Below are 26,863 nucleotides of genomic sequence, written 5' to 3'. Positions count from 1 at the left end.
TAGCACGGCCTTCCCTATCTTCAGCTTCTCCCTAAGCCATGCCAGCTCTCTGCCCGGTCAGGCCAGCCGCAAGCAGAGCTGAGGCTGGGGGGAGGAGCAGAGAAATCAGACACCTGGTTTTTGGCTGAATCTCCGGATTTCACTCCTCTTTTTCCTTTAATCTCCCACTTTTCAAAGAGGAGGGATTCTTCTCCCTAAACATGGGCAGAAAAGGAGTCGTCGGTCCAGGTTCCTTAGGCTCTGTGCTCCCACCGGTCTCTCATCCTGTCTCCTGTGAGGCTGTGTGTGGGAGGGATCCTGTTAGAGCTCCTCCTTGGTCCAAGCACACAGCCTGTGACTCCTGAGAGGGAGAGTTATTTCCAGTGGTGCCAGGGCAAAGCAGGTTCTGACCTGAGAGAGAAGGTGATGAGCCCAGCAGGGCCTAAGCGGACGGGAGAAGTCAAAGCAGCTTAGGAGGAAGGCTCCAGCGGGGCCTACCACACCTCCTCCTACAAAGCTGTTTACCGGACTCCCCACCCCCATAGAGATGAGGCTGGTAGCCAGTCCCCAGCTCTTCGCCCATGGCTGCCACCTCCCCTTGTGAGAAACAGGAAGTTGGGACCTTTGTCGGCTCAGCTGCACCCTCTACATTAAATATTTATCTTGGAGTCCAGGTCAGAGCCCTAGAGAATAAGAGAAGCTCACTGCTGGTGAGAGGGGGTATGGCCAGGATTCCTGGAGTTGGAAGATTTCAGCTTCACCATCTTTGGAGAAAAGGAAGAACATGAAAGAGATGTGGCCCTTAATCGCAAGGATCCTGACAGGTGGGGAAAAAAACTGGTGACGGGCTAGGCAGGCACATACTTTGTCCCTGAGGGAGGGAAGAGGATGGCGCCTAAGGGTGGGCAGGTATCCAAGCTTTAGGAGAGGGGAGATGCACTGCTGCCTGCCCTCAGGTAGTCCCAGATCTCCTCCCTCCTTTCTGAAGCTGACTTCTGTGGGCAGGGGCTACCCATCCCACCCCCATCCCTTCAGCTTTCCTGGTGAATCAGAGATTCTTGGAAGGGGCCTTAAAGGGGGATCTGGTTCAGTTGCCTTATTCAGTGCAATAGTTGCCTTTACGAAGATGCCCCGCAAGTGGCAGACTTGGAACCTCTGAAATCTCTTTCTTGGAGACCTTGGATCTGCTTCGGAGCATGCAGCCAGTCTGCTAGTGCAGCCAGTCTGTTGCCACACTGACAGCCCTGCAGACACTGGAAGCTAGGTGGCATGCCTTTCTCTCTCAAGCCTCTTCTCAACCTAAGCCTCTCCTTCCGCTTTTCACACATGAGACTGTTTCGAGCTGGTTCCCCACAACCCGGATAGCTCTTTTACCTGAACTGGGAAAAGATATAGCTGATAGCATCAGTGATGGTAGGGATTTAAAAATACGGTTTCATCTTTCTCCATTCCCTTTTTTCTCAACTTTTGAGTTGAACGATGTGCTTGGGAAACACTCTGAAGTGCATGGTGACCTTAGGGCACCAATCTAACTCCCAGTAGGTCTGCAATAAACATTTTCATATTTTCATAATCTATAATTGATCACTCCCAAAATAGATCTGAGATTGTCCAGCAGGTATTTGCTATCTGGTGGGCTTGGGGTCCCAGAGCCAAGCCAGGGGCTAAGAAGTGGTACCCCCGAGTCTGTCCACTAGCAGTTAAGCATTCATTAAGTACCCTCGCTGTAACAGGCCCTATGCCGGCACAGAGGCTTGGGGGAGAAGGGGAAGATGGGATGGCCAGAGGGGTTGGGAGCCAACTGGCGCGCGTGGGCTCTTGGGACCTGTTGTCAGAGCAGCAGGAACAGCGGAAAAGCAGCAAGATCAAAACAAGGACGGTGTATGGGAACACCAGGACCCTGGTAACCCCATCCCCGCCAAAGGGACCCCGCCCTCGTCCTCTTCAGGGGCGCGGCACGCCCAGCGAGTCGCTGTTTTAGGCCGATTTCCTCCCGCGCTGTCCTCCGCGGGCCTTGCACGTGTGTGAGCATCCGCCCGTTTGCCAGTGCATGCGCGCATGTGTGTGTGTTTGCACTCGCCCGGACGCGCGCTCACGCAATCACAAACTCTCTCCCCAAGTGGGCAGAGAGAGGCGGCAGGGCCTAAACTCGGCCCGCTAGGCCACTCTGCCTGTGCGGCGCCTTTATCACGGCCCCAGCCTGTCTGCATCCCGGTCCCGTTTCCGAGGCCGCCGGCTCCGTATCAGTTGCTGGCTGACCCGGGTTCTTTAATCATTCCTGCCCTCTGTCCTGGCTCCGCCGTGCAGCGGCTCCCTTCCCACCCGCTGGAAATGTCGCTGGAAACTCTGAGTGGCGCTCGCTGGCCCCCGCCCTGCGGTGGGGGCCGGGGAAGCAGCTGGGAAACCGGAGCGGGCTCCCCGGGGACCCTGGGCGGTTCCTCCCGGCGCCGCCTCGCGGCCGGCCCGGCCCCCGGCAGGGCCCACGCCGTCCTCGCTGCCCGCCCGCCCGCCCGCGCCCCGACGGGGAGCACTCGCCCGCTCCGGGCTGGCCGGCCCGAGCCCCCGCCCTCCACTCCAGCCCGGCCCACGGACCAGATCGCAGGGAGACACATTTACGCCGCGCGCGCGCCTCTCACGGTCCTTCCTCCCAGCGCTGGCCCTCGCCCCCCTCCCCCAACTCCGGCTCCGTCGATTCCCCTCTTCCTCCTCTGGGGCCGGCCTAGCGGAGCCTGTCCTGACCCGGTCACGAGGGCGGACGGCACAGCCCGGACTTCTCCCTGCCCGCCCTCCCTCCCCGAGGGCCCGTCGCGGCTGCGCCAGGCAGGAGCCGCGCAGAGATGCTCCTGTCTTCTCGGGCGTCCTCAGTCCCCGCCACCTGCTCGCCTGGGAAGGTAGGTGCCGGGAAGGAGAGGCGGTGGAAAGGAGACGCGGCGGGGGGGCGCAGTCGAGGAGGGACCCGCATCCAACACGAGGGGAAGGCAAGGAGCCCCTCCCCCCGGGGTCCTGGTCCCAAACTCCGGGGAGGAGAGAGGTGAGAAGTCCCCCCCTCAATCCAGATAAGGTGAAATTCGAGAAAACCTGTCCTTGTCCACGTGCACTTGTAGCTGGAAAATACCCCGGAATGCGCCTAGGGCCAGGCCCCCAAGGTCAGGGCAGTACTTAGAGGGAGGAAGGCGTCTGCCAGCTACAGCAGGGCTACTTCACCTCTTCTAGACCTTTGGAGCTGGCTGCCGGGGTGAAAGGCTGCCTGAATCCTGGGAGGACCCCAGGAATTTCCTGGCACCCCTGTCCCCTGCCAGATGCTGGACCCATTGACCCCCGTGCCTCCATCTTCCCTGCGAGAAGTCCTCCTTATCGTCTCCTGGTGCAGCCGCCAGGAGGAAAACTCAGCCCACCCTTCCCCACCCACCCCTGCATATCCTGAGACGTGCGCCCCGGGGAGCTGTGTTGGGGAGGGTCAGGCTGGGCCACCAAGGATCAGCAGACCCTGGAAAATCAGGTGGTGTGGGCAGAGCTCCTGCCCGCCCCTTCCTTACTGGAGGGCCCTTCTCAGTGAACACAGCAGGGTGGGCCGCAGGGAGAGGGAAGCAGGCTGGGTCAGCTGATGGGCAGGACTGCCAGTGCTGACCTCGCAACTTGGCCTCCGGTGGTCAGCTGGCGGGGGAGGGGTTGCGGCTAGGAACCAGCCTGCCCCAGCCCTCGGATCTCCCGCTCTCCCCCGCCTCAATTTCCCCCGCAAAGGGAGGGAGAGCAGCAGGAACAGGGGTGTGTCTGCCTGTTTCGGTTTTGGTAGGAGTCCTAATTGGATCCAGCTGGTGAGAGGCCCCTCCTCCAGCCTCAGCCCTCTACTCCCCTCACAGCTAGAGGTGGGCCCGGAAAAGCTGGGTCCCAGCAGGTCTTTTCCAATGTCAGAGGGAATCCCCACTCAGACTAGAGTCAGGGAGCTGCCCCCAGCCTAGTGTGTACCCTGCAGCACCGGCCCCCCACCATGGCTGAGCAGGAACTGCGTACAGCAGTAATCACAGCCCCCATTGCACCTTCATCCCCTCTGGCCTCCACAACACTTGTGCTGCTCATGTGAGCCCCCCACTGCACACACAAACACCCACTGCACACACACACCTGCACTGCACACACACACCTGCACTGCACACACACACCTCCACTGCACACACACCCACACTGCACATGCACCTACACTGCACACATACACCCCCACTGCACACACACACCCACACTGCACACACACCTGCACTGCACACACACCCACACTGCACATGCACCCGCACTGCACACATACACCCCCACTGCACACACACACCCACACTGCACACACACCTTCACTGCACACACACCCACACTGCACATGCACCTGCACTGCACACATACACCCCCACTGCACACACACACCCACACTGCACACACACACCTTCACTGCACACACACATCTCCACTGCACCCCCACTGCACACACACCTGCACTGCACACATACACCCCCACTGCACAACACACCTACACTGCACACACACACTGCACACACACACCTGCAATGCGCACACATATCTCCACTGCACACACACCCCCATTGCACACACACCTGCACTGCACACACATCTCCACTGCACACACACCTCCACTGCACACACACCTCCACTGCACACACACACCTCCACGGCACACACACCCCTGCACTGCACACACACACCCACTGCACACACACCCCACTACACACACACACACCTCCACTGCACACACACACCTCCACGGCACACACACCCCTGCGCTGCACACACACACCCCACTACACACACACACCTCCACTGCACACACACACCTCCACTGCACACCCCCCGCCTACTATTCAGCTGACCCCCCTCTGTACCCACAATGCCCATGCTGCTCACATCACCCCGCCCCATGGTACCCCCTGCGCAAGTCACATTCGGAGCACTGTGCTTACACTCCACCCCGCACACACAGCACCTCACAAGGCCGTCGCCGCCCTCCTGTGAGTCCCCAGACCACACAGGCACGCGCAAGCCTTAACTCTGAACAAAAGTGCCAGAATTGGTCCAGCGCCGGAAGGTGGCAGAGGTTGGCTCAGCCTCTGGCCATGTCCAATGGGACAGGTGAGGCGGGACAGCTGAGCTCTCTGGTGGAAAAGCCCCACCGGCTCCTCTCCCGGCTGCTGGGAGCCCTTTCCCCTGACCTAACCTTTGCCCGGGGCAGAAGAACCCAGCTGACCAGTCAGGCATGGTACTCCCAGGAAGACCCTCTGTTCAAAAAACAGCCTGGAGGTGTAGGAGAAAGAGGGTCGTGTGCGCACATCTGTGCGTGTGCGTGCATGTGCGTGACACTCAGCACCGCCTGCGCGTGAGCAGGTCCACCTTCCTGCTCCCCCGCTGCTCTGCCCCCGCCCCACCCCTCACGGGCACCCTGAGCCCTCTGAGGCTTCAGCCCGAGCAAAGAGGCCAAAGAAGAGAGCTGATACTCCACTGAGCTCAGAAGGAATGGTTCCCGCGGCCTGGAAATGCTCGGCGCGCTCCTCCTCCCCGGAACCTTGGCCCTGTTGGGCAGTGCGCGGATGGCCTCACCGTGGCCCGGGGCCTCTCCGCCCCCCCCCCCCCCCCCCCCGCCTGAGTAGCCCCATGTGCCCGCTGACAAGCAGATGCCCACAGAGGGCCTGGGGGTGGCAGAGGGAACTGAAACAAAGTCCCAGTGCCCAGGCCCTTCCCTGCCAGCTGCCCCAGTTCCCTCTGCCTTCGCTCCGGGGGAGAGGGCCCCGCTGTGCACTGAGAGCCCCAGAGAGGCTGGCCAGCAGGCGCGCTCCCGGCCAGCCTCCCCTCCTCCCTGCCTCCCCTCCCCCACTCCCACCCGGAGCTCCTGCCCGCGGCCTAACAAGCGGTCCATTGTGCCTCTGGGAGCCGGCCCGGGCAGCCTGCAGGCGGGTGCCCGCACTGGCATTTCTCCCGGGTCCGTGAGCTCCCACCCAGCTGGCCCGACCCCGAGGTCGGGCCCAGAGGGCACGGGCAGCCTGGATCCAGCAGGGCCCTCCCTTCCCCCTCCCTTCCCCACAGAGGACACGCAGAGGAGCAGCTGGTACCCCCGGGGTCCCCCCGCCTTGACCCAAGCATGCAGGCCTCAGCCCGCAGCCTCCCAGCTGCGCTCAGCCTGGATGACTTCATCCCCAGCCACCTCCGGGCCCATGTAGGGTCATCCCCCCGGGGGACACGGGTGAGTGAAACAGAGAGAGAGAGGGTTACTGGGGGCCTGTAGTTGGTGGGGGGGCTCTCAGGACAGGTTGGGGAGCAGAGGGAGGATTAAAGGGATGGAGGGAGGGAAGGAGGTGGGTGATCGCTCTAGAGAGCCTCGCTGGTTTCCTGGAGAGGGTCAAGCCGTCCCCATGGGGTATGGCTGTGCCCTGGTAGCCATCCCTCCCACCCCTCTGCAGAGCCCTCTGGGCCTGAGCTGCCTGCTGCTCCCGGCCCCTCCCCACAGGTGCCCGTGATCCGGAATGGTGGCTCCAACACCCTTAATTTCCAGTTCCATGACCCTGCACCCAGGACCGTGTGCAATGGGTACTTCCCACCAAGGAGAGATGCTTCCAGGCACCCAGGTGGGTCTGCTCAGGAAAACGTGCTCCAGGAGCGCCGTGGAGGTGGGGGTCAGAGCTTCCTGGGCCCTGCCTTATGGATCCACCCTGGGTCAGGCTGGAGGGGCAGGAGGTGGATGGAGGCCTCTCGAGGGCCTGGGGCCAGTTAGCTCAGCCAACTGCCCCTCCCGCGTGAGCCTGCTGGCCTGTGAGAGGGAAACTGCTGTGGGAGAGACCCGGCTGACACATCCCTTCCCCTGCCTGCCCCACCCAGTGCCAGGGGAAGGCCCTGTGCAGGGGACATAGCCTCAGGGGCCCGGCGGACCTCCAGATGGCCAGGAGATAGCTTGGACTGGGGATGGAGGGTGAAGGAATGCGAGCGTGTGTTGCCAATAGAAGGGGAGGGGGCTGAACTCAAGACAGGCCCCCTAAGGGCTGCTCCGGTCTGTACTCGTTGGCCCAGCAGAAGGCCGGAGAAGCAGCTCTGGGAGCCTGCCAGCTCCCGGGATCCTGTGAGTCAGCCCCGCCTGGGCCACGGGGTCTGGGAGATCCTGGGGCCTCCTGGGTGCAGGCCCATCCCAAGGGCCCCTCTCCTGAGGAGGGTGGCAACCTTTACTGAGCATTCCCTTGAGGCAGGCCCTGTGTCAAGTAGTTCATTCATTTAACAAATAGCTGTTAAGCACGTAGAGAATTCTGTGACACTGTACAGGCACTCTACAGGCCTTATCTCACGTCATCCCTTGATATCCTGACAAGGTAAGGTGTGATTATCAACATCTTCCCCGTTGAAGAACCTGAGTCTCAGGGATGTTCAGTCACAGAGGCTGAACTGAGATTCAAACCCTCGTCCATCCTGCCCTGAAGCCCTTACGTTTTTACACCTGGGGGCTGAAAGTTCTGGAGAATGAGTTTCTGTCCCTTGCCCGTTGACTGTGTGTCAGGCACTGTCCTGAATACAGTCATACACACTAGCTCTCCCTGCATCTCTGCCATGACTACCCTCATTTTACAGAAGTGAAAACAGGCACTGAGAGGTTGACTGCTGTGCCCATGGTCACACAGCCGGTAGGTGGCAGAGCCCGGGTCTGGTTTCAGTCTTCGCCCCCGGCCCCAGGGCCTTTTCTGCCACACCCCGCTGCCTCCTCACCTGGATTGTGTCCCCCCAGCATCCTCTGCAAGTGACGATCCTGGCTCTCATTCTGAAAACTTTCAGGACATCCCCAGCAAAGCGGGGTGGAGTGGGGACGGGCACAGATTTCTCAAGATAAAATCCATTTTCATTCACTTTAACTACTAAAAAATAAACAGAGGCCTGTGGTCCTGCTGGGGATGGGGACATTTGGACAATCTGTGTCGTCAACTCAGACAGACAAGGAGATGTTGAAACTTTTGAACCCACAGGGATCAGCGTTCTGAGAAGCTACGGGACAAACAGGCCCAGGTGGGACCCCTGCTCTTTGCTAAAGCTCCCCTGTACATGCCCCACAGACCCTGCCTGGTATCAGACCTGGCCAGGTCCTGGGAGCCGGCCTTCTGGGAACCAGAAGACCCCTGCCTCCCAGCATCCCCAGAACTGGTCAGCCACGTGGACCAAGGATAGCAAACGTCTGAACAAGCGCTGGGTCAAGTATGAGGGAATCGGGCCTGTGGATGAGAGCGGCATGCCTATTGCACCCCGATCTGTGAGTCCAGGGTTGGGGCCACTGATCGATGGGGCCCAGGGACCCACGCTGAGCTCCACCTCTGACAACAAAGGCTGTACCCAAGCCGGCCAGACTAAAGCAGGGGTTCAACCATGATGGGTTTGGGGGATCGTGAGCCCCATAAAATTACAGGCAATCTTGCATGTCTGAGTTGCACAGTGGTTTTTTTGGGGGGGGGGTTCTAGACTGCCCACCAGGTTCTCAGTGGTAGAGCGCCACTAGTGTAAGGGTTGACCCTGGCAGGGACCCCCATTTTCACGGCCCCAGGACCTGGCACGGCACTCGTGAAACGGGTGCTGAGTAAGTTACCGGCTGAAGGGATGAACGGGAGAGTCCTGATTGAGAAGGCCTCAAGGGGTGGCAGGCGTGGGAGGATCCGGGGGTGGGGTCCAGGCGCAGGGGACCTGCCCTTCCTCCACCCCCAGGCCTGTCCTGAGCCAGTCGCCTCCTCTAGTTCTCCACCTCCTCGCCCTCAAGTGAAACTCAAGTTGGTAACATACCCTTCCGCCTCCCAGGGTTCTTTTGCGTCACAGGTGAGGCAGAGGATGTGAAATACCATTCCCACCCCATCCCCCCACCGATACTGTTGCATTTATTTTTCATTACATAGAAACACATGTTCTGTGTGGAATCATCAGAAATACAGAAAAGCTAAGAGAAAAAAATGGAAACTACCCCAAATCTCACAGCTTAGGGACCATCACTGGTGGAGATCCTTCCATATATCTTGTTCAAACGTAACACGCTACACGAAGTTATGGTTGTTAAAGATGTCACCGCAGCCCACCCGCTGGGGCTTCAAGGGTGGCCAGAGAAAGGACTCAGGGAGGAGAAAACTTCTGTGGTTTGATATTGGGAGGGTAGCCTGACTTCGCCTTCTCTCATCCCAGAGTGTTGACAGCCCCAGGGACTGGTACCGGAGAATGTTCCAGCAGATTCACCGGAAAATGCCGGGTGAGACACCCTTCCAGAGCCCTCTCTCTGCCTACGTGGGCTCGGACCCCTGGGGCTTGGGGAGTAAGGGGTAGAAAAGGGAACTTACCTGCCCAGGGAAGTCTCTCCACCCACCACAGGCTCTGTGTTGAGTGGTTGCTAAAACAGGCCCAAGGAAGGAGCCGCCAATCTCCTCTCTGTACTCGGGGTACAATGACCAGACACTGTTCCCGGTGTCCTCTGAGGACCTGGGAAGCCATGAGGTCACACATTTGTTCAGTCAGTCCCTTAACCAACTGTTGAGCACTTGCTGTGTGCTAAGCACTATTCTAGGTGCTGAGGACAAAACAGGGAGCAAAAGAGAATGTCTCTGCCCAGCGAAGCTTAAGGCGGGGTGGGGGGGGGTGTCACAGAATAAACAGATAAGTATTTAACATGGCAGGTGGTGGGAAGGGCTAGGGAAAAAAAGCCGGGGGAGTGCCCAGTGCAGGGAGGCTGCCACCTCACGCAGGCTGGTCGGGAAAGGCCCCTGAGAAGCGGCATCTGAGCGGAGAGCTAAGGGTGTGAAGGAGTTGGCCTGCAGGGCTGGGGGAGGAGCGTTGCCGCTTGGGGAGCACCAGACACCCAGAGGCAGAGCAGGCCGGCATGTTCTGGAGCCGCAGGGAGGGGCTGGACCACAGTGAGAGGGGCACGTGTCAGGAGATGGATCACAGAGGTGCTGGGATCTGGTCGCCCAGAGCCTTTGGCTTTTACTCTGTGAGAACTGAGGAGCCACCCAGAGGCTCTGAGCGGAAGAGTGAGTGACAGGCTCTGACAAGGGATGGCTGAAGAGGCTCCCTCTGGCTGCCAGGCGGGGAAGAGGTGGGGCTGGGCGGAGGTGGGGGACCAGTAAAGAGTCTCGGACCAGGGCAGTAGCAGCGGGCCTGGTGGGATTCCGGAGACAGAGTCATGGGAATTTGCTGATGGATTCAAAGAGGTGAGTCAGGGATGACTTTAAACCTGAGTGAGTCGATGGAGTTGCCCTTTGTAAATGCATGTACACACACAGGGGAGGCTGCGAGAGGTGCAGGTCTAAGGGGCGTTCAGTTTTCGATAAGGTTCACCCAAAGTGGCAACTGACATACAAGTCTGCAGTTCAGAGGCGAGGCTTAAGCTGCAGCTGTTAATACCCGGGACCCACTCAAAGAGATTTTGATTTAAAGGTTCCCCCAAGTAACTCCGATGCGCAGCTAAGGTTATGAGTCCCTGGAATAGACAGTGATCTTTAAGGTAGAAGACTAGACCAGATCACCCAGGGAGACAGAGAGACAGAGGCCCAGGGACTGAGCCCTGAAGCACTTGGTTTGAGAGATGGGCAGGCATCAGCTATGCAGCCTGGGAAGGGGCAGCCCGGGGGGAGGCAGGAGGAAAACCAGAGTGGTCTCCCTGAAGCCAAGTGAAAAGGAATTTCAAAAGGAGGAAGTGATCCACTGTGACAGATGCTGCTGATGGTCAGGCGGGACTGCCCTTTGACCTGGTAAGGCGGAGGTCACTGGGGTACTTGAGGAGGGTGGCTCAGGCTGAAAGCCTGCTTAACGGGAAAGGGAACTGGAGACACTGAGTTCCCTACGGCCAGCAGTTTGCTGCAAAGGAAAGCAGAAAACTCCGGGAGCTGGAGGAAGGTGTGGGATCCGGAGAGGGGCATTTTGGTTTGCGTTTAAGGTCAGAACTGTGGTCGTGTGTCTGCGTGCCAAGGGGATCGAGTGGGTTGCCTGGTCAGTAGCTCTTCCTCGGAGGCCCCAGAAAGTCCTGAGCACCTTGAGGAGTGGGTCTGGGCAAAGGGGGAAGGACAGGTGTTTAGAAGAGGGTGCAGAAAGGGAAAGAGGGCGAAGGGGAAGTGGGATTCCCAGGTCTGCAAAGGTCAGGGAGAGGGTGTGTGTGGGAACGCCGGGAGGGAGGGGCAGGAGGGTTTGGGCGAGGCCACTGCCCCTGTTGGCTCGCTCAGGCCCTAAGTCGGCCAGAGGCATTTCAAGCCCTCCCAGAAACCTAATTCCTTCCCTCCCTCGGGACATTCTTCAGGCTCTGACTCAGCCCCTTGGCCCCTGCTCTAGGCAGGAGGGGTGCTGGGAGCCTCTGGGGCAGCCTCCTGGGGCTCCCCATCCTCGCGTGTTGCCCCAGCCCTGACCTGGTCCTTTCTGCTCCCACAGACCTGCAGCTGGACCGGACCTTCAAGGAAGCCCCCAAAGGTGAGGGGGTGCGGGTGTCCCACCCCAGCCTGGCGCCTGCATCTGCCCCTCCCTGCAGCCACACCTGGCTTTGGGGCTCCCCAGTTGGCTGAGCTCAGCTCGAGAAGTTTATATAGCCCATTTCCGCGAGCTCCAAATGCCCTGGTAGATGGTAATGAAGAGCCTCTGCTTCACTGTCCAGCGGATGCCTAGCCCTGGCCGTGATTTCTCTGGGCCTCTCTTTCCTCACGTGTAAAACGGGAACACCCCAGAGATGTTTGGAAGGTTCAGTGAAGAATGTAAAGCTCTTGGCCCCAAGCCCATATTTCGTGGTCCAGACTATCACCCCCCATTCCCACCAGCCATCCAGGAGCACGGGTGGGTGTGGGCCAGAACCTTCAAGGGTCACCCAGGCGCCCTCAACCCCAGCTGTCACCTGCCACCACCCCTGCTTGTTTTCTCCCACTTTCAGTGGCTTCTTCCTGTGCCACCTCAGCAGATTCAAGGCATCCAGGGCCCCAGCAAAGACCTGCTGCCAGGCCAGGCCAGACGTCGTCTCTGAGCGGGTGAGCCAACGTGGGGAGGAGCTGCAGAGGGGCGCTGGCTTCCTTGTGGGGATTGGCGCCCCTTGGTGGCCACAGCTGGCACAGTCTTGGAGCAGGGCGGCTGGCTCCCCTCCATGGCTCTGCCCCTTCTCAGGGTCCCCACGGCTCCAGATGCTCCCCTCCCCGCCAGAGCCAAAGGGGAATGGCGGGCAGGGATGGACTTTGCGCCATTCCTGGTCAGGACCGCCTGTGATGCCTTTGTGGTTGGCAGCAGGAACTCATCACCTCAAAGATCCACTCATCATATGGGGTGGAGAGCGGGGCAGCCCATGACTAGGCGTGGACCTGGGACCTGTGGCCATCCACTCGGAAGCCTGGAAGAAAACAAGGGGCACAGAGGATCCCAAGCTTTCTCCCAGATGCCGCTGAGAGAGGAACCCTCCAGATAGGTCAAGGACGGAGTTCCTTTTCTCTGTGCAAACCACCTGAGCCCAGCCCGGGCTGCAGGGCCCTATAGGAGCTCAGCCCAAGCTTAAGAATCAGGAGCTTGTCTGTCACCGTGTAATCAATGAGTTTCTGATTCCTTTATGGGGAGGGCGTGACCTCATCAGCACGGTCTTAACTGGGCTGTGGCTCTTGGCATCATCGATAAGGTAGAGACTAAGATTTGCTCAAGATTTGGACCCAGAGTTCTGGATTAAAGCCGGTGTGCGGCCACTAGCCATGTGACCTTGACCGAGGTAACCAGTCTACGCCTCACTAGCACCATCTGTTAAGTGGGCATCAGAGGGTGGTCGTGAAGATCAAGGTACATTGCAAGTCTCCACAAACATTATTATTATACAGGCTTAGTTATGACTAGCGCTTCCTTAAATTAGGAACAATGTATTCCATTCTCATTATCAGGGTTATGACTGATGTTCTTTCTAAAATAGAGGATGGAGTCATAGTTACAGCCAACAAATACTGACCCTCCCGTCAGACATTCCATCATTTGATAAGCTTGGTACAATGGTTCTATTTGGTGGAAACATTCAAACGCAGCAGAGGCTGGAACATTTCAGCCAGCCAAGAAGGAAGCCCTGGAGGGGAACTAAGGCAAATGTGACAAATGACATCGCTGATCCAGCACCTCAGGGAACTGAGGCCCACGGATCAGAAGTAACTTGCTCAGAGCTCCAGGGTCAGGCCTGCAGGCTCTCTGCCCTGTCCTGGGTTTTCCTGGGGCTAAGACATAGTCCCACACTGTTGGGCATTGGTGCAAGGCACTTAGTCATGGCGACCAGCTTCATCGAAGCTGCCCAAACGTACACACCCACAGTCACGGGGCCAGACGGAACACCAATGCGGGGTATTCCAAGGCCAGCAGGAAAGGGACTGGCCACTCCTGGAGCAGATGTGTGTGTCAGCCCTTCTCCTGGGTGTCTCACATTATGTTCCCCCACCTAAGCTTTACCACACCCTTACGAAGGTGGGAATCATTCTCATATTATAGGTGTTGAATCAGAGACTCTTGAGAATTCATTAACTTGCCAAAAGGTGACACAGCTAAGTGGTGGGGCCAGCTGGGATTCGAACTCAGAGCTTATAACGTTTTACTATTTAACACTGCTTCCACAGCCCGGAGGCAGGTGGGGAGGGGGTGCAGCTCCCTCCCCAGGATTGTGTGCTCACGCATGCCTCAGTTTCCCTAAAAGGAAACTGAAGAGATGTCCTTCCCTTCTTTTAGAAGAAGCTGGGATATCTCCGAAGAGTTTCTTAGAAACACCTTCAATTGCAATGCTGGAGCATCCTCCTCCCTGCACCAGACCCCAAATCAGGTAGCTCGCCCAGCATCCCCCCACCACCCTCCCCATCCCCTCCATCCCCCCCTCGTCCCCCGCCTCCCCACTTCTCCGGCCACCACACTCTTTGGCCAGGCCCTCGGCTGCAATAGCACAGATAAGGCTTTTTTTTCAGCTTGGGGCCTATGCAGCCAGAAGAGCCCAGAATCCTTAGGAGGGCACTGATGGGGTGGGACAGTGGCCTGAAAGCCTGCTTTTTGAGCCTGGCCAGTGTCCCAGTACCTCTCTACTCAGGCTGATGCCTACCTACCCCTATGCAGGTGTCCAGACACCGAGACAAAGCAGACAATGTCTGGACGGAAGAATCTTGGAACCAGTTTCTGCAAGAACTAGAGACTGGGAAGAAGGTGAGTGTGGGCCTGGTTCTCTGGAAGAGGATGCACCCTCAGCTAGTGCATTTGGGGAGCAAGTTCACCCCCTCTGACTCACTCGTCCCACTCTTAGCCCAAGAAACCACTGGTAGATGACCCTGTTGAGAAGCCTTCCCAGCCCATCGAGGTGAGTGTTGCGGGCAGGTGGGCAGGAGGGGAGACAGCATGTTGGGGGAACAACGAGGGAGATTATGGGTGGTGTTGGTCCCAGTGACCATGGGCAAAGGCCACGGACCCAAAACTCTGACCCTCTCCAGTCCCATACAGTTTACCTCTATACCCCCAGCACCCAGGACAGTGCCTGGCGTACAGTAGGTGCTCAGTAAACGTGTGTTGAAAATTGTGTGTTGATCAAAGCAGGAGCTGAGAAGGGAGTGATTAGTGTGGACTGGAATTGTCAGGAAATGTTCTTGGAGGTGGAGCTTGGAGGACAGGCAGAGAGAGGGGCTCAGGATGGGGGAGACACAGGCAAAGGCTGGAGGGGCGTGTGTGTGCGTGTGTGTGTGTGTGTGTGTGTGTGTGTGTGTGTGTGTGTAACACTCAGCCAGCTGGACGGGCAGTGGGAGGGAAAGCAGGTTGCGTAGAGTGAAGCCAGGCTGTGGAAGGCCGTAGAAGACTTGATGGGCGAGGAAGTAGGGAGTCCTGTAGGCTCTTGAACAGAGAACTAATACAACAGAAAATGGTACTGAGGCACATCAGGAAGTACTAAAGTATTACTATGGGAGTAGGGGATGGGTGAGCTTGGTCAGCGGGCAGGGCCCTCCTGACACCCTGAGACGCACCTCCTGGCAGGCCCAAAAGTAGGCAGCCTGGCCTGGCCCTGTGCCCTGAGCCTGCCCTTTACCCAAGCACCGTGTGCTTTGTCCCGCTGCCCACTGGGCTTCGCACATCTGACCTTTGACCAGTGGCCCCCACGGTGCACTGCCCCCCGCCCCTCCCCGCTGTCCAAGTCTCCCCCCATAACCCGCCGCCAGGTCCTGCTGGAGAGAGAGCTGGCCAAGCTGAGCGCCGAGCTGGACAAGGACCTGCGTGCCATTGAGACCGGGCAGCCATCCCCCAAGGTACCGGCCTCCCAGGCCCCTCCCGGGGGGGTGGGTACGCAGGAACCCGGAGCCGCGGCTGCCGGGCTTGGGTGGGAGGCGCAGGCCGACGAGAGGCGTCGCCTCCAGCTGCACTCGCGACTTTGGGAGACTTCATCCCTGTTTGCTCTCTCCCTCCTAAAATGCAGGGCGTTCACTGTTCCTAGTGACCCCTAAGAACCCTCCCAGGCCGACTCCACGGCAGCCTGCCGTACGGGAGCCGGAGGGGTCCCCCGCCTCGCCCCGCCCCCTAGACCTCAGCCCGCTGGGACCCCAACCCCAACCAGGCCCCGATTTCCCGGCCTCCCTCCCCCTTCCGCACCCGCGGTTCCTCCCCCGGCTCCTCGCTCCTCCAGTTCCCAGCCCGCCGCCCGCGCAGGCGACTCTAGGACCCCTCCCCCTCCCGCCCCTCTCCTCCCCCTCCCGCTCTCCTACGAGCCGCAAACTTTTCCGGAGGCGGCGGCCTCGGCTGGGTCGGGCACCGGCGTCCCGGGCCCTGACCGCGCCCGTCTCCCGCACAGAGCTCGCAGGCGCCCCGACGGTCCCGGGAGCCGCGGCCCCCCGCGCGGTGAGTGGCGGCGGAGCGGGGCGGGGCGGGAGGGCCGCCGGCGGGGACGTGGCGCGGGGAGGGGGCGAGCCCGGGACACTGACGGCGGGAGGAGGGGCCCGGAGCGCGGAAAGTGGCCGGCGGGGGCCCGATCCACCGCTCGCCGCCAGGGGGGCCGTCCCTGGCCCGCAGAGGGAAGCCTAACCCCAGCTCGGGACTCGGGTGGTGGCGGCGAGGGGATCCTGCCGCGCACTCCCGCCTCCCCACCCCAGGCCGCACCCTTTCCAGGCCTTTACCGCTCGGGAAGTAGGACATCTTGCTGAGAGCCCGGGACCTGGGAGACGCCTTGGGAGGAGGCGGCGGGAGATGGGAGAAGGGGGTGGGTGGGACATCTGGGTGGTCAGGGGTGAGCCGGGTAGGCTGTGAAGCTCCAGACAGGTGGCTCACTCGTGTGCCCCCGCGCAGCCCGGCCTCCGCCTGGAGCTCCAGTTCCCCGAATGCACTTTACCAGGGTTCCTCCCTGAGCGCCCACAGGATGGCGGACGGAGGAAGCCCGTTCCTAGGTCGGAGGGACTTCGACTACCCTTCCTCAACCCGAGGTAAGAACCAGATCTTGCTCTTGTTGTCACCCAGGCAGACGCCCACCACCACCACCAGGCACCAGATATGCTGGGGCCCCGGGGGAGGTGGCAGGAAGGTCATGGAGCCCCCTGCTTCCACTGGTTCCTGTCCTGGGCGGGGAGGGGGAGCAGAACCCCATCCCAACCCTGCCCCCCAGACATGGCCTTCCCAAGCTGAGGTAGTGCTTCTCCACAGACCCTAGTGCCTCTGAACCAGGGGGCAGCCCAGCCAGGAAGGAAGAGAAGAAGGTAAGGGGGGTGGGAGCGTTAGGGTCAGGGTGCAAGGAGGGCCTGGGGTGGGTCCCGGTGGCTGCTCTTCCCGACCTGCCAGCTGCTTGACTGAGGTCAGTCCCTCTGTCCTCTCCCCCTGCCCAGAGGAAGGCCGCGCGGCTCAAGTTTGACTTCCAGGCACAGTCCCCGAAGTAAGTGCCCTTCTCTTCCCTCCCCTTCCCTCTGGGGCAGTCTCTGGGAGGACAGAGCTGCAGTGGGCCCCCCAGAGGGCGGAGGGGACTCTGGGTGCCCTGCGCAGGGTCCGAACGGAAGGAGGACCCGGAGGACCTCAGGTTGCTAGATGTCCTTGCTCTGGCCTTCAGGGAGCTGACTCTAAAGAAGGGTGACATTGTCTACATCCACAAGGAGGTGGACAAGAACTGGCTGGAGGGGGAGCACCACGGCCGGCTGGGCATCTTCCCTGCTAATTACGTGGAGGTGAGCAGGGCAACAATAAGCAGGGGCCTGGCTGGGCGGGCGGATGGGCTTGCAGAGAGTGGAGACCCCTTTAACCATCCAGGGCCCCTCTCTCTGGAGCTGGCTGCTCCCTCACAAATGGCAAGTTTCCGAAGACGTAAAACTGTGAGCTCCGGGCAGGGGCCAAGTCTCAGCCTCATTCATGCCCTCAGGAAATGTTTGTTAAATGAGGGCTAAAGGTGGAGCCCAGCCCAGGGGGGAAGAACCAAACAACTCAGTTCCTGTACCAGAGGCCACCAGCCCTGTCGGCCTCCCCCACTTTCACCACTCAGAGTCTACCTCTCTCAAGCTATCTTTGGGAAGAATTCTAATTGCAACTGGCAAGAGTACGGATGGTGTGACAGTTCACAAATCACATATACTTGCATCACCTTCTTCACGTGTTATTACTTCCCTTGTTCCCCTCATTAACGTGGGAAAGTGATAAATCATCCCCATTTTGCAGATGCACTTGCTAAGGTTCAGAGACAAGTCGTTAAGTAGAAGATCTAGAATCTGAATCCAGAGACAGGTTCTGGATTTGATAAATATAGGGCTACAGGTTATCTCTGGTATTTGCATCTTTTAAGGAATTTTAAATTATCTAATTTATTGGCATAAAGTTGTTCATAATGTTTTCTGATTATCCTTTTTCTAAAAAAATTTATTTATTTTTGGCTGCATTCTGTCTTCATTGCAGTGGCTTCTCTTGTTGCGGAGCACGAGCTCCAGTAGTTGTGGCACATGGGCTCTAAAGCACAGGCTCTGTAGTTGTGGCACACTGGCTTAGTTGTTCCGCGGCATGTGAGATCTTCCTGGACCAGGGATCGAACCTGTGTCCCCTGCATTGGCAGGCGGATTCTTAACCACTGTGCCACCAGGGAAGTCCCCTAATTATCCTTTTAATGTCAGTAAGATGCAGAGTGATGTCCTTTCTTTCATTCACGATATTGGTAATCTGTATCTTTCCTTATCCTGGCTAGAGATTTGTTAATTTTATTGATCTTTTCAAAGAACCAACTTTTGATTTCACTGATTTTTCTCTATTTTTGTTTTCAGTTTCATTGATTTCTGCCACTTCGTTATTTCCTTCCTTCAGCTTGCATTAGGTTCTTTTTCTAGTTTTTTAGGGTGGTAGTTCAGATTATTGATTTGAAACCTTTTTCCCCTAATGGAAACATGTAATGCTATAAATTTTCCTCTAAGCACTGCTTTAACTACATCCCACAGATTTTGATATTTTGTTTTTTTCACTCAACTCAAACTATTCTCATTTCCTTTGTGGCTTCTTTTTTTTTTTTTTTTTCCCCCACGGTACACAGGCCTCTTACTGCTGGAAATACTTCAACTCATTGGTTTTCTATTTTTTTTTTTTTGCGGTACGCCGGCCTCTCACTGCTGTGGCCTCTCCCGTTGCGGAGCACAGGCTCCGGACGCGCAGGCTCAGCGGCTATGGCTCACGGGCCCAGCCGCTCCGCGGCATGTGGGATCTTCCCGGACCAGGGCACGGACCTGTGTCCCCTGCCTCGGCAGGCGGACTCTCAACCACTGCGCCACCAGGGAAGCCCTGTGGCTTCCTTTTTGACTCATGGATTGGGTCATCTAATTCAGGCTCTTCATCTCATAGGCATCAGTAGACCTCCCGTATCCTCAGAACGATGTCCCTGATTCTGAAGTTCCACAAAGCATATATAGTATTCTATGTCATCAGTCATTTATATCTTAGTAGGAACTAGTTTATTAGTGTCTTGATTTCCTGGGTAGGGTGAAGCAGAGAGAGTGTGGGGACTCAGGGCACCTGGTGGGGTAGAAGGGGAGGAGGAGGAGGAGGAGGGACACTTGGTTCTCAGCAGCAGTGAAATGGTAGAGCCTCACTTTTAGGTAACCAGGAGTTCCCTGCTCCTTGGAACTCCTCATGTCCTTCTGTGCTCCAATTTAAACTGTCTCCTATTTGCACTGCTGTGGTCCACTCTAATAATGCCCACTCCACATACCTCCGATGGAAATTCTTCCTCCAGGAGCATTCTGGGACCGACCACCCCCTTGCCTGTGCTCACCCCTGGCCACCCTCAGTCTTGTGTCTGGTGTCTGTCTCCTCTCTGGGCTGGGGACAGATCTTGCCCATATTGCCTCACCCTCCCAGGAGCCCCAGGTCTGTGCCCAGTTGATACCCAAGGTGACTCTTTCTCATGCCCTGTCTTCCCACAGGTGCTGCCTGCAGATGAGATCCCCAAGCCCATCAAGCCTCCGACCTACCAGGTGCTGGAGTATGGAGAAGCTGTGGCCCAGTACAACTTCAAGGGGGATCTGGAGGTGGAGCTTTCCTTCCGAAAGGTGCGGCCAGGCAGGGAGTGTGGGTGCAGGGCGGGGGCAGGTGAAGACACAGGTAAGTATGTGCAGTAAAAACATTAAAAAAAAAATCAGGTGTGCCCATCTTCAGTAGTATTTCAGATTTTTTTCCTCAGTCTCTTTGGATATATTTCCCTTAATTTTGCCCATTTTTTAAATGTTCAAAACTTCTAGAGTAGTTGTGCTTTGTTCAAATTGCAGTTTGATAGGCTGTGAGGATCACAGTCAGCTTTTTTTTTTTTTTTTTTTTTTCTGGTGGTGGGATCCTCATAGCTTGCGGGATCCTCACAGTTCCCCAACCAGGGATCGAACCTGGGCCCATGGCAGTGAGAGCATCAAGTTCTAACCACTGGACTGCCAGGGAATTTCCTCAGCATGTTTAATAGAATGGAAATCTTAGAATGCCTTGCATGTAGAAAGGTGTTTTACAAACTTCTGGACAGTTATGTATATATGTTTGCGTGTGTACTAGATTGTTGTTACGACATATTTTTTACTATAGATCATGGTTCAGAAAGCTTGAAAAATGTTGTCCTGGAAAGCAGGGAACGGGTCTCCCTTGGCTGATTTTGGGGGCAGAGGCTATGACTGCTACTAGCGAATGTTTCCCCAGAAGAGCTGGCCCAGGGAGAGAGGGGGAAGGAGGTGGCTGGATGGAGAGAGGTGGGGGCAGGTGGAGGCCAGAGACCATCCTTCCCAGGGCAGCCCCACTAACACTAGTCAGCATGGGGGCTTGAGGACGCACCAGCTGCCCTCAGAGAGTTTGTTGCTTTATGCAGTGGTGACCGGATAACCCAGGGCGGAGGCAGGGAAGGACCCAGTCACGGCAGGGGTGGCTAATGCCTGCCCAGTGCTTCTTACCAGCCTGGCATTGAGCTGTGTGACCTCTGTATAACCTGCTGACACACTCTGAACCTGATCCCTTCGTGCAAGGTGTTAGGTTTAAATAACACTGTTCCACGTAGGCTCCCTTTGGTACGTGGCACCCGGGAGGGCCCTGCAGGTACTAACTCCCTCTCTGCGACCAGGGGGAGCGCATCTGCCTGATCCGCAAGGTGAACGAGCACTGGTACGAGGGCCGCATCTCAGGCACCGGGCGCCAGGGCATCTTCCCTGCCAGCTACGTGCAAGTGACCCGGGAGCCCCGGATTCGGGTCTGCGACGACAGCCCCCAGCTCCCTGCATCTCCCCGCCTGACCACTGCCCGCCTGGCCCATCACCCCAGCTCCCCATTAATGCCGCGCAGCCCATTTGACCCCACCGACTGGGGGGGCCGGACCTCCCCCCGCCGCACTGGCTTCTCCTTCCCCACCCAGGAGCCCAGACCCCAGACCCAGGTAAGGTGACCTGCCTTAGACCGGAGAGCTGAGCCCTGCTCCGCGCACTGTATCTCCCATTCCTGTGATGGTCTGTGCTTCGGAATCCCTCCCAGACTGCTCAGGACAGACTAGTGGGGTGACTGGGCAGAACCTTGTGTTGCAGCCCCATCCTGGCCTTGAGGACCTCAGACCCTTGGTTCTGTCCTTGAGCTGCAGCCCAGGGAGGCAGGAGTTTCTAGGTAGGACCCAAAGGCAGCACCAACCTCCTGACCTTCCAGAATCCACTCTTGGGATTTCCCTATATCAGCCTCTGGGACAGGGTGTGCCATGAGTCGGGGGTCTGCCATTCACCTGCTGTGTGACCTTGGGCAGATGACTTGCCCTCTCTGGTTCTAGGTTTCCTCGCCTGTAGAATGGGGATAGTAATCCCCACTGCAGAGGTGCAGAGGGTAGTTGGTAGGTAGTAGCTGATGGGTAAATGATAGCCATTGGTCCTCGTGCTGACATAGCCCACAGACAAGTGCATCTGCTCCTGGGTTCATCCACTCACTCAGCAAACTGTTATGGGCAGACAGAGCCAGTGCATAGGACTTCTCCTGCTCCCGGCTTTGTCCGTGCACGTGTTCAAATCAGCCATCTACCCTACCTGGGCCCAACTTCTCAGCACTTGTGAAGGGAAACAGTCAGACAGATCTCCCTGTGCTGTGGGGATTGCGAGATAAGATGAGGCATCATGGGAAGCTGCTCCTGGTGAGGTGGGCAGGCCCGTTCACTTCTCCTCCTTCATGCTTGCATGTGTCTGCCTGCCTTCCCGTGGACCCCAGAGTCTCAGCACCCTTGGGTCAGCTCTGTCCCATCCTGGAGGCTCCAGCCGTCCCCTGGAGCTGGGGACCTCACCCCCCAACACCACTCAGATACACTGGACCCTGTGAGTATTGTCTGGGGTGCTTGGTCAGGGTGGGGGGGCTGCCCCGCAGGGAGTGTTGAGCACACGGACCCCCTAACCTGCTCTTCCCCCCATCCCAGGATGGAGTTGGTAAATTCCTACCAAAGAGTGCTTGTCCTTACAGTGCTTACGGGTGATTTTGGTGGGGTGGGGGGGGTGCGGGGGCGGGAGGGTGCTTGTCTGCGGTCTTCCTGACCTGTCCCTGCCAGCCCTGGGCCTTAAAGCAAGCCTCCCACACTGGGTCCCTGACCTTTGTCTCCTCACTGCGTTTCCAGCCCTGAGGTCAGCGCGTGTGTGCGCAAAGTGTGGGAAGTGGTAGGACAGATTTGAAGGCACTGGGAACTCAGAGGAGGTGGGGTTTGGGTGATTAGGGCTTGGAGAGCAGGGAGCAGGCCTGGGGAAGAATGCACTAAAGCCAGACACAGTCGCCATCCCTGGAACTGGGCCAGGGGCTAATGGGAGCATGGAGAGACGCTGGGAAATTCAGAGGATGTGGCTACCTTGGTGTTAAGACACTCCAGGCCTGGTCTGGGGAAGGGGTGAGGGCTCTGGTGGTTGCCATGGCGATGTTTCCTGCAGGTACCGGGCGATGTACCAGTACAGGCCCCAGAATGAGGATGAGCTGGAGCTGCGGGAGGGGGATTGGGTGGATGTCATGCAGCAGTGTGACGACGGCTGGTTTGTAGGTATGTGGGCTGGGGCCAGGTGTATCTCAGGGTGCTAGGGGGATGCGTTGGGGGACAGGCCAGAAGGGGTATCTCCAGGTCCTGTGGGGGATGGGCTGAGGGCAGTTCAGAAAGGGTATCTCAGGGTCCCTGGGGGGATTGGGGTGACTGCTACTGGCGGCCAGTGCTGGTTCAGCAAAGGTTCATGGACTGACCATCCCCCACCCTTCCGGCCGGGCACTGGCTGCTTCCCCAAAGCCAGCACTTCTGTTGCCTGCCTTCGTTCCCTGAAGAGGGGTGAGGCCTGGGAGGAAAGCAGACCAGCTCAGGGTCATTGGCGAAGCCAGCTGGACTCAGGGCAGCACGGTTCCCAACCCCCAGGCCCCTGCTTCTTCCATCATACACCTCTGTCTCTGGAGCAGTCCTTGCAGGGGAAGGGTCCTATCTCCTGAGACACTAAGCCCCCGATGGGAAGGAGCAAGTCGCACACCTGTGTATCCCCACCCCCAGCTAGCAGCTAGCTCCTCCCACCCCCAAGAGGAGAGAGAGGAGAAAGATCCCGGCTCCCAGGGGCAGCTCAGGCAAAGGACTAACGCAGGAAGCCTCAGGTTGGCCTTGGCCTGGTTCAAGGTGACCAACCCAGCAGGCTTTTTCCCAGAGTGGGCAGGCCCTGTCCAGGCCTCAGCTTCAGAGGATGAGGCTGTCCTCAGAGAGCAGTGGACATCCTGGGGAAGCTCCCACTCAGCAGGCTGCAGGGCCTGAGGGGTTGGAGGGCTGGCTGCCTGAGGAGGGGTGGCCCCTTGACCTGGCAGCACCCCCCTTTCTCATCTGAATCCCAGCACCTCATTGCTGACTAAGCTGCGGACACACCAGTGATTATGAAGCACCACCTTGTCAACAGTCCTTACTTGGATGGGTGGCTAGTGGGTATCATTTTGGACAGTGCAGGTCAGGGAAGGCTTTCTGGAGGAAGCAGGGGAACAGGGGAAAGATTTGGGGAGGAGAGAGGAGAGGGGAGAGGGGAGGCACTCCGGGCAGGGGAGGAGCATCAGCAAGGCCTGTGGGCAAGATGGGCCTGGGCTGCTCAGAAGAGAGGATGGAATGGCTGCCTGCCGGGAAGGGAAGGTCCAGGACTTCAATTTCATTTTATATTCCTGTGTCTTCTAGCATTTTCCCTCCTCTACCCCAGCACACAGGTTTCTTTGGGGTTGTAGCAGACAGAGGCCTGGATTTTAGTCCCGCCTTTGCCTCTAAGCAGCTGAATGCTTTGGGGGAATTCATGTGGCCTTACCTGCCCCATCTCTAAAATTAGGGTGTCATACTAGACCAGTGAGATTCCTCCCAGCTTAAGTTCTGTGATTCATCTTCCTGTGTCCTTGCTTTCCCAAGGACGGGTGGGGTTATTCAGTGCTGTGTGCAGAGTTGTACACAGTTGTTGAGTGCTCAGGTTTCGTCTATCATTATCGAAATCATGAAGTGTGGCTTGTCCCGCCTAAGTTTCTGCCTCTAGGGGGCAGGAGCGAGAAAAAACAAATCCTCCCTGGGACCGGGACTCCACTTGCAGTTCTGGGCTCTGCCAGCAGAGGGCAGGGCTCTCACTTCCCCCAACCCCATTCCTCTTGTAAAACGTGGGGAATGCTCTTTCTGTCTTTCCTATTTCAGGTGTCTCCCGGAGGACCCAGAAATTTGGGACGTTCCCTGGAAATTATGTAGCCCCGGTGTGAGTGGTCTCCATGGCAACTCGGAGCCCAGCCAGGATGGGATGGGGAGCAGAGCACTTACGGGCGGGAGAGAGGACCCCCCCCCATCCTCCTCCCCCAGGACCTGAGCCGCTGGCATCTGCAGACAACCTCAGCAGCCTTTCCCACGGAACCTCCCTCGAAGCCCCCTGGACTGATTCCCACCCACAATTCACAAGCATTCCTCTAACAGCCCTTTTATTTCCTCCCCTACCCCACTCCCCAAATATAGAGGTCTGCTTTGAAGTGGAGACTATTTCCAGGCCTTATTGAGACCAGACCCCCGCGTCCGCCACCCCACCCTGCTATGGCGTTTCCTCTAACAGGGGCCCGCTCCCAGCTTCACCCCCATGGGGTTCCTCTAACAAGGACCAGCTTCCTAACCTAATAGAGACCAAAGGCCGTCTTCGCCTGGAAGGGATTCCTCCCCTTTCACTCCAGCTTGCCTGCCATCCCCTTTGTCTTCCTGCCTCCAGCTGGGCCTGGGAGTGAGATGGAGGATGGATGCAGCACTTCCTTAGCATTCGAGGCCTGGCAAGAGGTCTTGCCCGAAGGCTCCCTCTTCCCACAGGCTGCCGAGCCCTGGACCTGGGTCCTGCTCATCCTCCTGCTGCTGTAGCGCCCAGAAAGGGTGGGGCCTCCGAGGACTGGCCTGTCCCAGATGCATTCCAGGGGGACTGATGTGTGCTGTCCTCCTGCCTGCCCAGCGGCCCCCACCCCCCAAGTCCCCCGTGGAAGAGAATGTAAAATAAATCTGGCTATCAGGGACCTTGCCTTCCTGTCCTTTTCCTTTGTGGTGGGAGAGGGCGCCACCTGCTTAGGGTTATGGGAATTCTTTCTAATGTAGGGAATCAGGTGGGATGTGAATGAGTGAGTGAGTGTGTGTGTGTGTGTGTGTGTGTTTAACGGGAGGCTGCAAAAGAACCATTATCATCTCTCAAGATCTCAGGTGTCAGGCACGACTGGGCAGCCCCAAGGGTTGGACAGCTGTCTGGCAAGCAGTGCTGAGAGAACTAACGTCACAGGGATGAGGGCAAGGCCTGACTGTGGGGAGAAACCAGAGATGGGAGCTGAATGTGGCCTTGTTTGCGGGCTGTTTGGTTCTGGAGCTGCCGTGGGGTGGCTGAACTAAATGGCATTCCTGTTTGTTCTGCTCCTAATGTTTTCCTTCTGTGTGCTCCATTTCCACACCGAAGTTCTCGTGTGTTTGTTGACTTTCTTTTTCTGGGCTCGGGTTTTTGAGCAATCGATGGCAGGAAGCTGGGAGTGGTGGGGCACAGCTAGCCAAGGCGACTCTTCTGGGGCTTGGTGGTTCCTGTAGGGGCATAGTCTGGGCCTGGCCGCTCTAATTGGGAAGAAAAGCTCCATTCCTTGGCCACTGCTGGGAGATGAGCGGGGCATACGGTGTTACCCACATGTTATCTGATGTAAGCATCCCAACAGGCAGGTTATGAGTCCATTTTACAGGAGGAGAGACTGAGGCAGAGAAATTGTCTGGGTCACATCATTATAGACCTGAAGTCAGATCTGATGACTATTGCTGCCTCTCTGCACAGTCTACCAAATGCCCACGCAGTCCTTGTCCAGAGGCCCTGGAGAAGAAAGGTCATGCGTGAGGTCCCTGGGGCGGCCCCGGGCTGGGCCTCTCTTACATTCTTCCTGGCAATCCTGTCATCTAGGCCTGTCACCTAGGGCACCCGCACCCCAGGTGGGTGGAAAGAGGCGGTGGTGGCTAATTCTATCAGGACAGGTGGGAGAGGCCTGTGAATGACAGGGCTGTGGCCGGTCCCTGGCAGGCTCCTCGTGCCTGGGTGCGGCCCAGGCTCCACTGCTGGTTAAACAGCAGGTTGAAGAACAAGACCTGCTTTCACTTCTCCATCCACCCCAGTCCCCACCATGGTCTGTTGCTAGGTTGGCAGGCCCAGCCCATGCCATGGAAGTGACCATTCCTACGAACCTGCTAGCCTGTCCCTGATCCCCCATCTCAGCTTCTTCAAGTTGCCTGATGCCCTCAAAAAGAACCTCAGGGTTGAGACTTCCTTTCCTTAGGGCAGAAACCAATTCCACACCCTCCCTTTGGCGGGGCCCTGGAGCCTCTGCAGCAGATCAACCCTATGCCCTGCCTGTACAAGACCCCTTCTCTGCTTTGACTTGGCATGAGGTGGGAGGGGCGGAGGGGGGATCAGAGCTAGAAGGGACCTTAGGTCGCTGGGAACGCTCATTCCAGTGAGGTGAGTCACTTGGCCACAGAGTTGCTAAGGGCAGAACCGTATGCCCTTCTGTGCCACAGGGACATGCCCTGGGGTCGGCTGACTTTGTCTTTGCTGTGAGTTTTGTGACTGCACAGCCCACAGAGCAGAAATCCTGCCGATGAGCCTGCAGATCTTTCTAGAGACTCTCCAAGGCAAAGTCTGAGCAGAAAGAGGTGCAAAACTGAGTCCCTGTTACAAACTGGCAGGATGGGGATGGGCGGCAAGGAAAGGGAAATGAATCCATTGGATCATTCAAACAATATCCCTTCAACAAAATACTATGGAACACTCCAGGAATGGAGCAACACACCGAACAAAACCCACCCTGCCCTCTGAGGAACAGGCAGCTTTAAAAGGAGGGCAGCGTGGACAATGGGAGGGTAAGCTGTGCACCATCCCCAGTTTACACAGGGGAAACTGAGACCCAGAGGGGCTGAGGAAACTGTCCG

General features: G+C 57.8%; 1 protein-coding gene across 8 annotated transcripts; it reads left to right on the top strand.

The window, feature by feature from the left end:
- The first annotated feature begins 702 nt into the window (after positions 1-702).
- Positions 703-24,935, top strand: SORBS3 (sorbin and SH3 domain containing 3). 8 transcript variants are annotated; one of them, XM_049711692.1, is made up of 21 exons: positions 703-803; positions 6,058-6,214; positions 6,479-6,596; positions 8,061-8,254; positions 9,166-9,229; positions 11,395-11,433; positions 11,885-11,978; positions 13,687-13,777; positions 14,062-14,148; positions 14,246-14,299; positions 15,147-15,233; positions 15,773-15,819; positions 16,264-16,397; positions 16,615-16,667; positions 16,794-16,840; positions 17,012-17,126; positions 19,353-19,478; positions 20,522-20,830; positions 21,637-21,740; positions 22,338-22,444; positions 24,086-24,935. In XM_049711692.1, exons 2-21 carry the CDS (start codon positions 6,113-6,115, stop codon positions 24,145-24,147), a joined length of 2,034 nt encoding a protein of 677 aa, XP_049567649.1. In that variant the 5' UTR covers positions 703-803; positions 6,058-6,112; the 3' UTR covers positions 24,148-24,935. The 8 variants fall into 8 exon arrangements, with proteins under 8 accessions (XP_049567649.1, XP_049567648.1, XP_049567645.1 ...); XM_004270650.3 differs by lacking the exon at positions 703-803 and adding an exon at positions 2,499-2,870 and having other exon boundaries at positions 6,524-6,596; XM_004270649.4 differs by lacking the exon at positions 703-803 and adding an exon at positions 2,499-2,870 and having other exon boundaries at positions 11,912-11,978.
- Positions 24,936-26,863: the final 1,928 nt, after the last annotated feature.

This window comes from Orcinus orca, chromosome 6, assembly GCF_937001465.1.
Source record: "Orcinus orca chromosome 6, mOrcOrc1.1, whole genome shotgun sequence".
Classification (NCBI taxonomy): domain Eukaryota; kingdom Metazoa; phylum Chordata; class Mammalia; order Artiodactyla; family Delphinidae; genus Orcinus; species Orcinus orca.
This window is presented reverse-complemented; position numbering and strand designations above follow the sequence as displayed.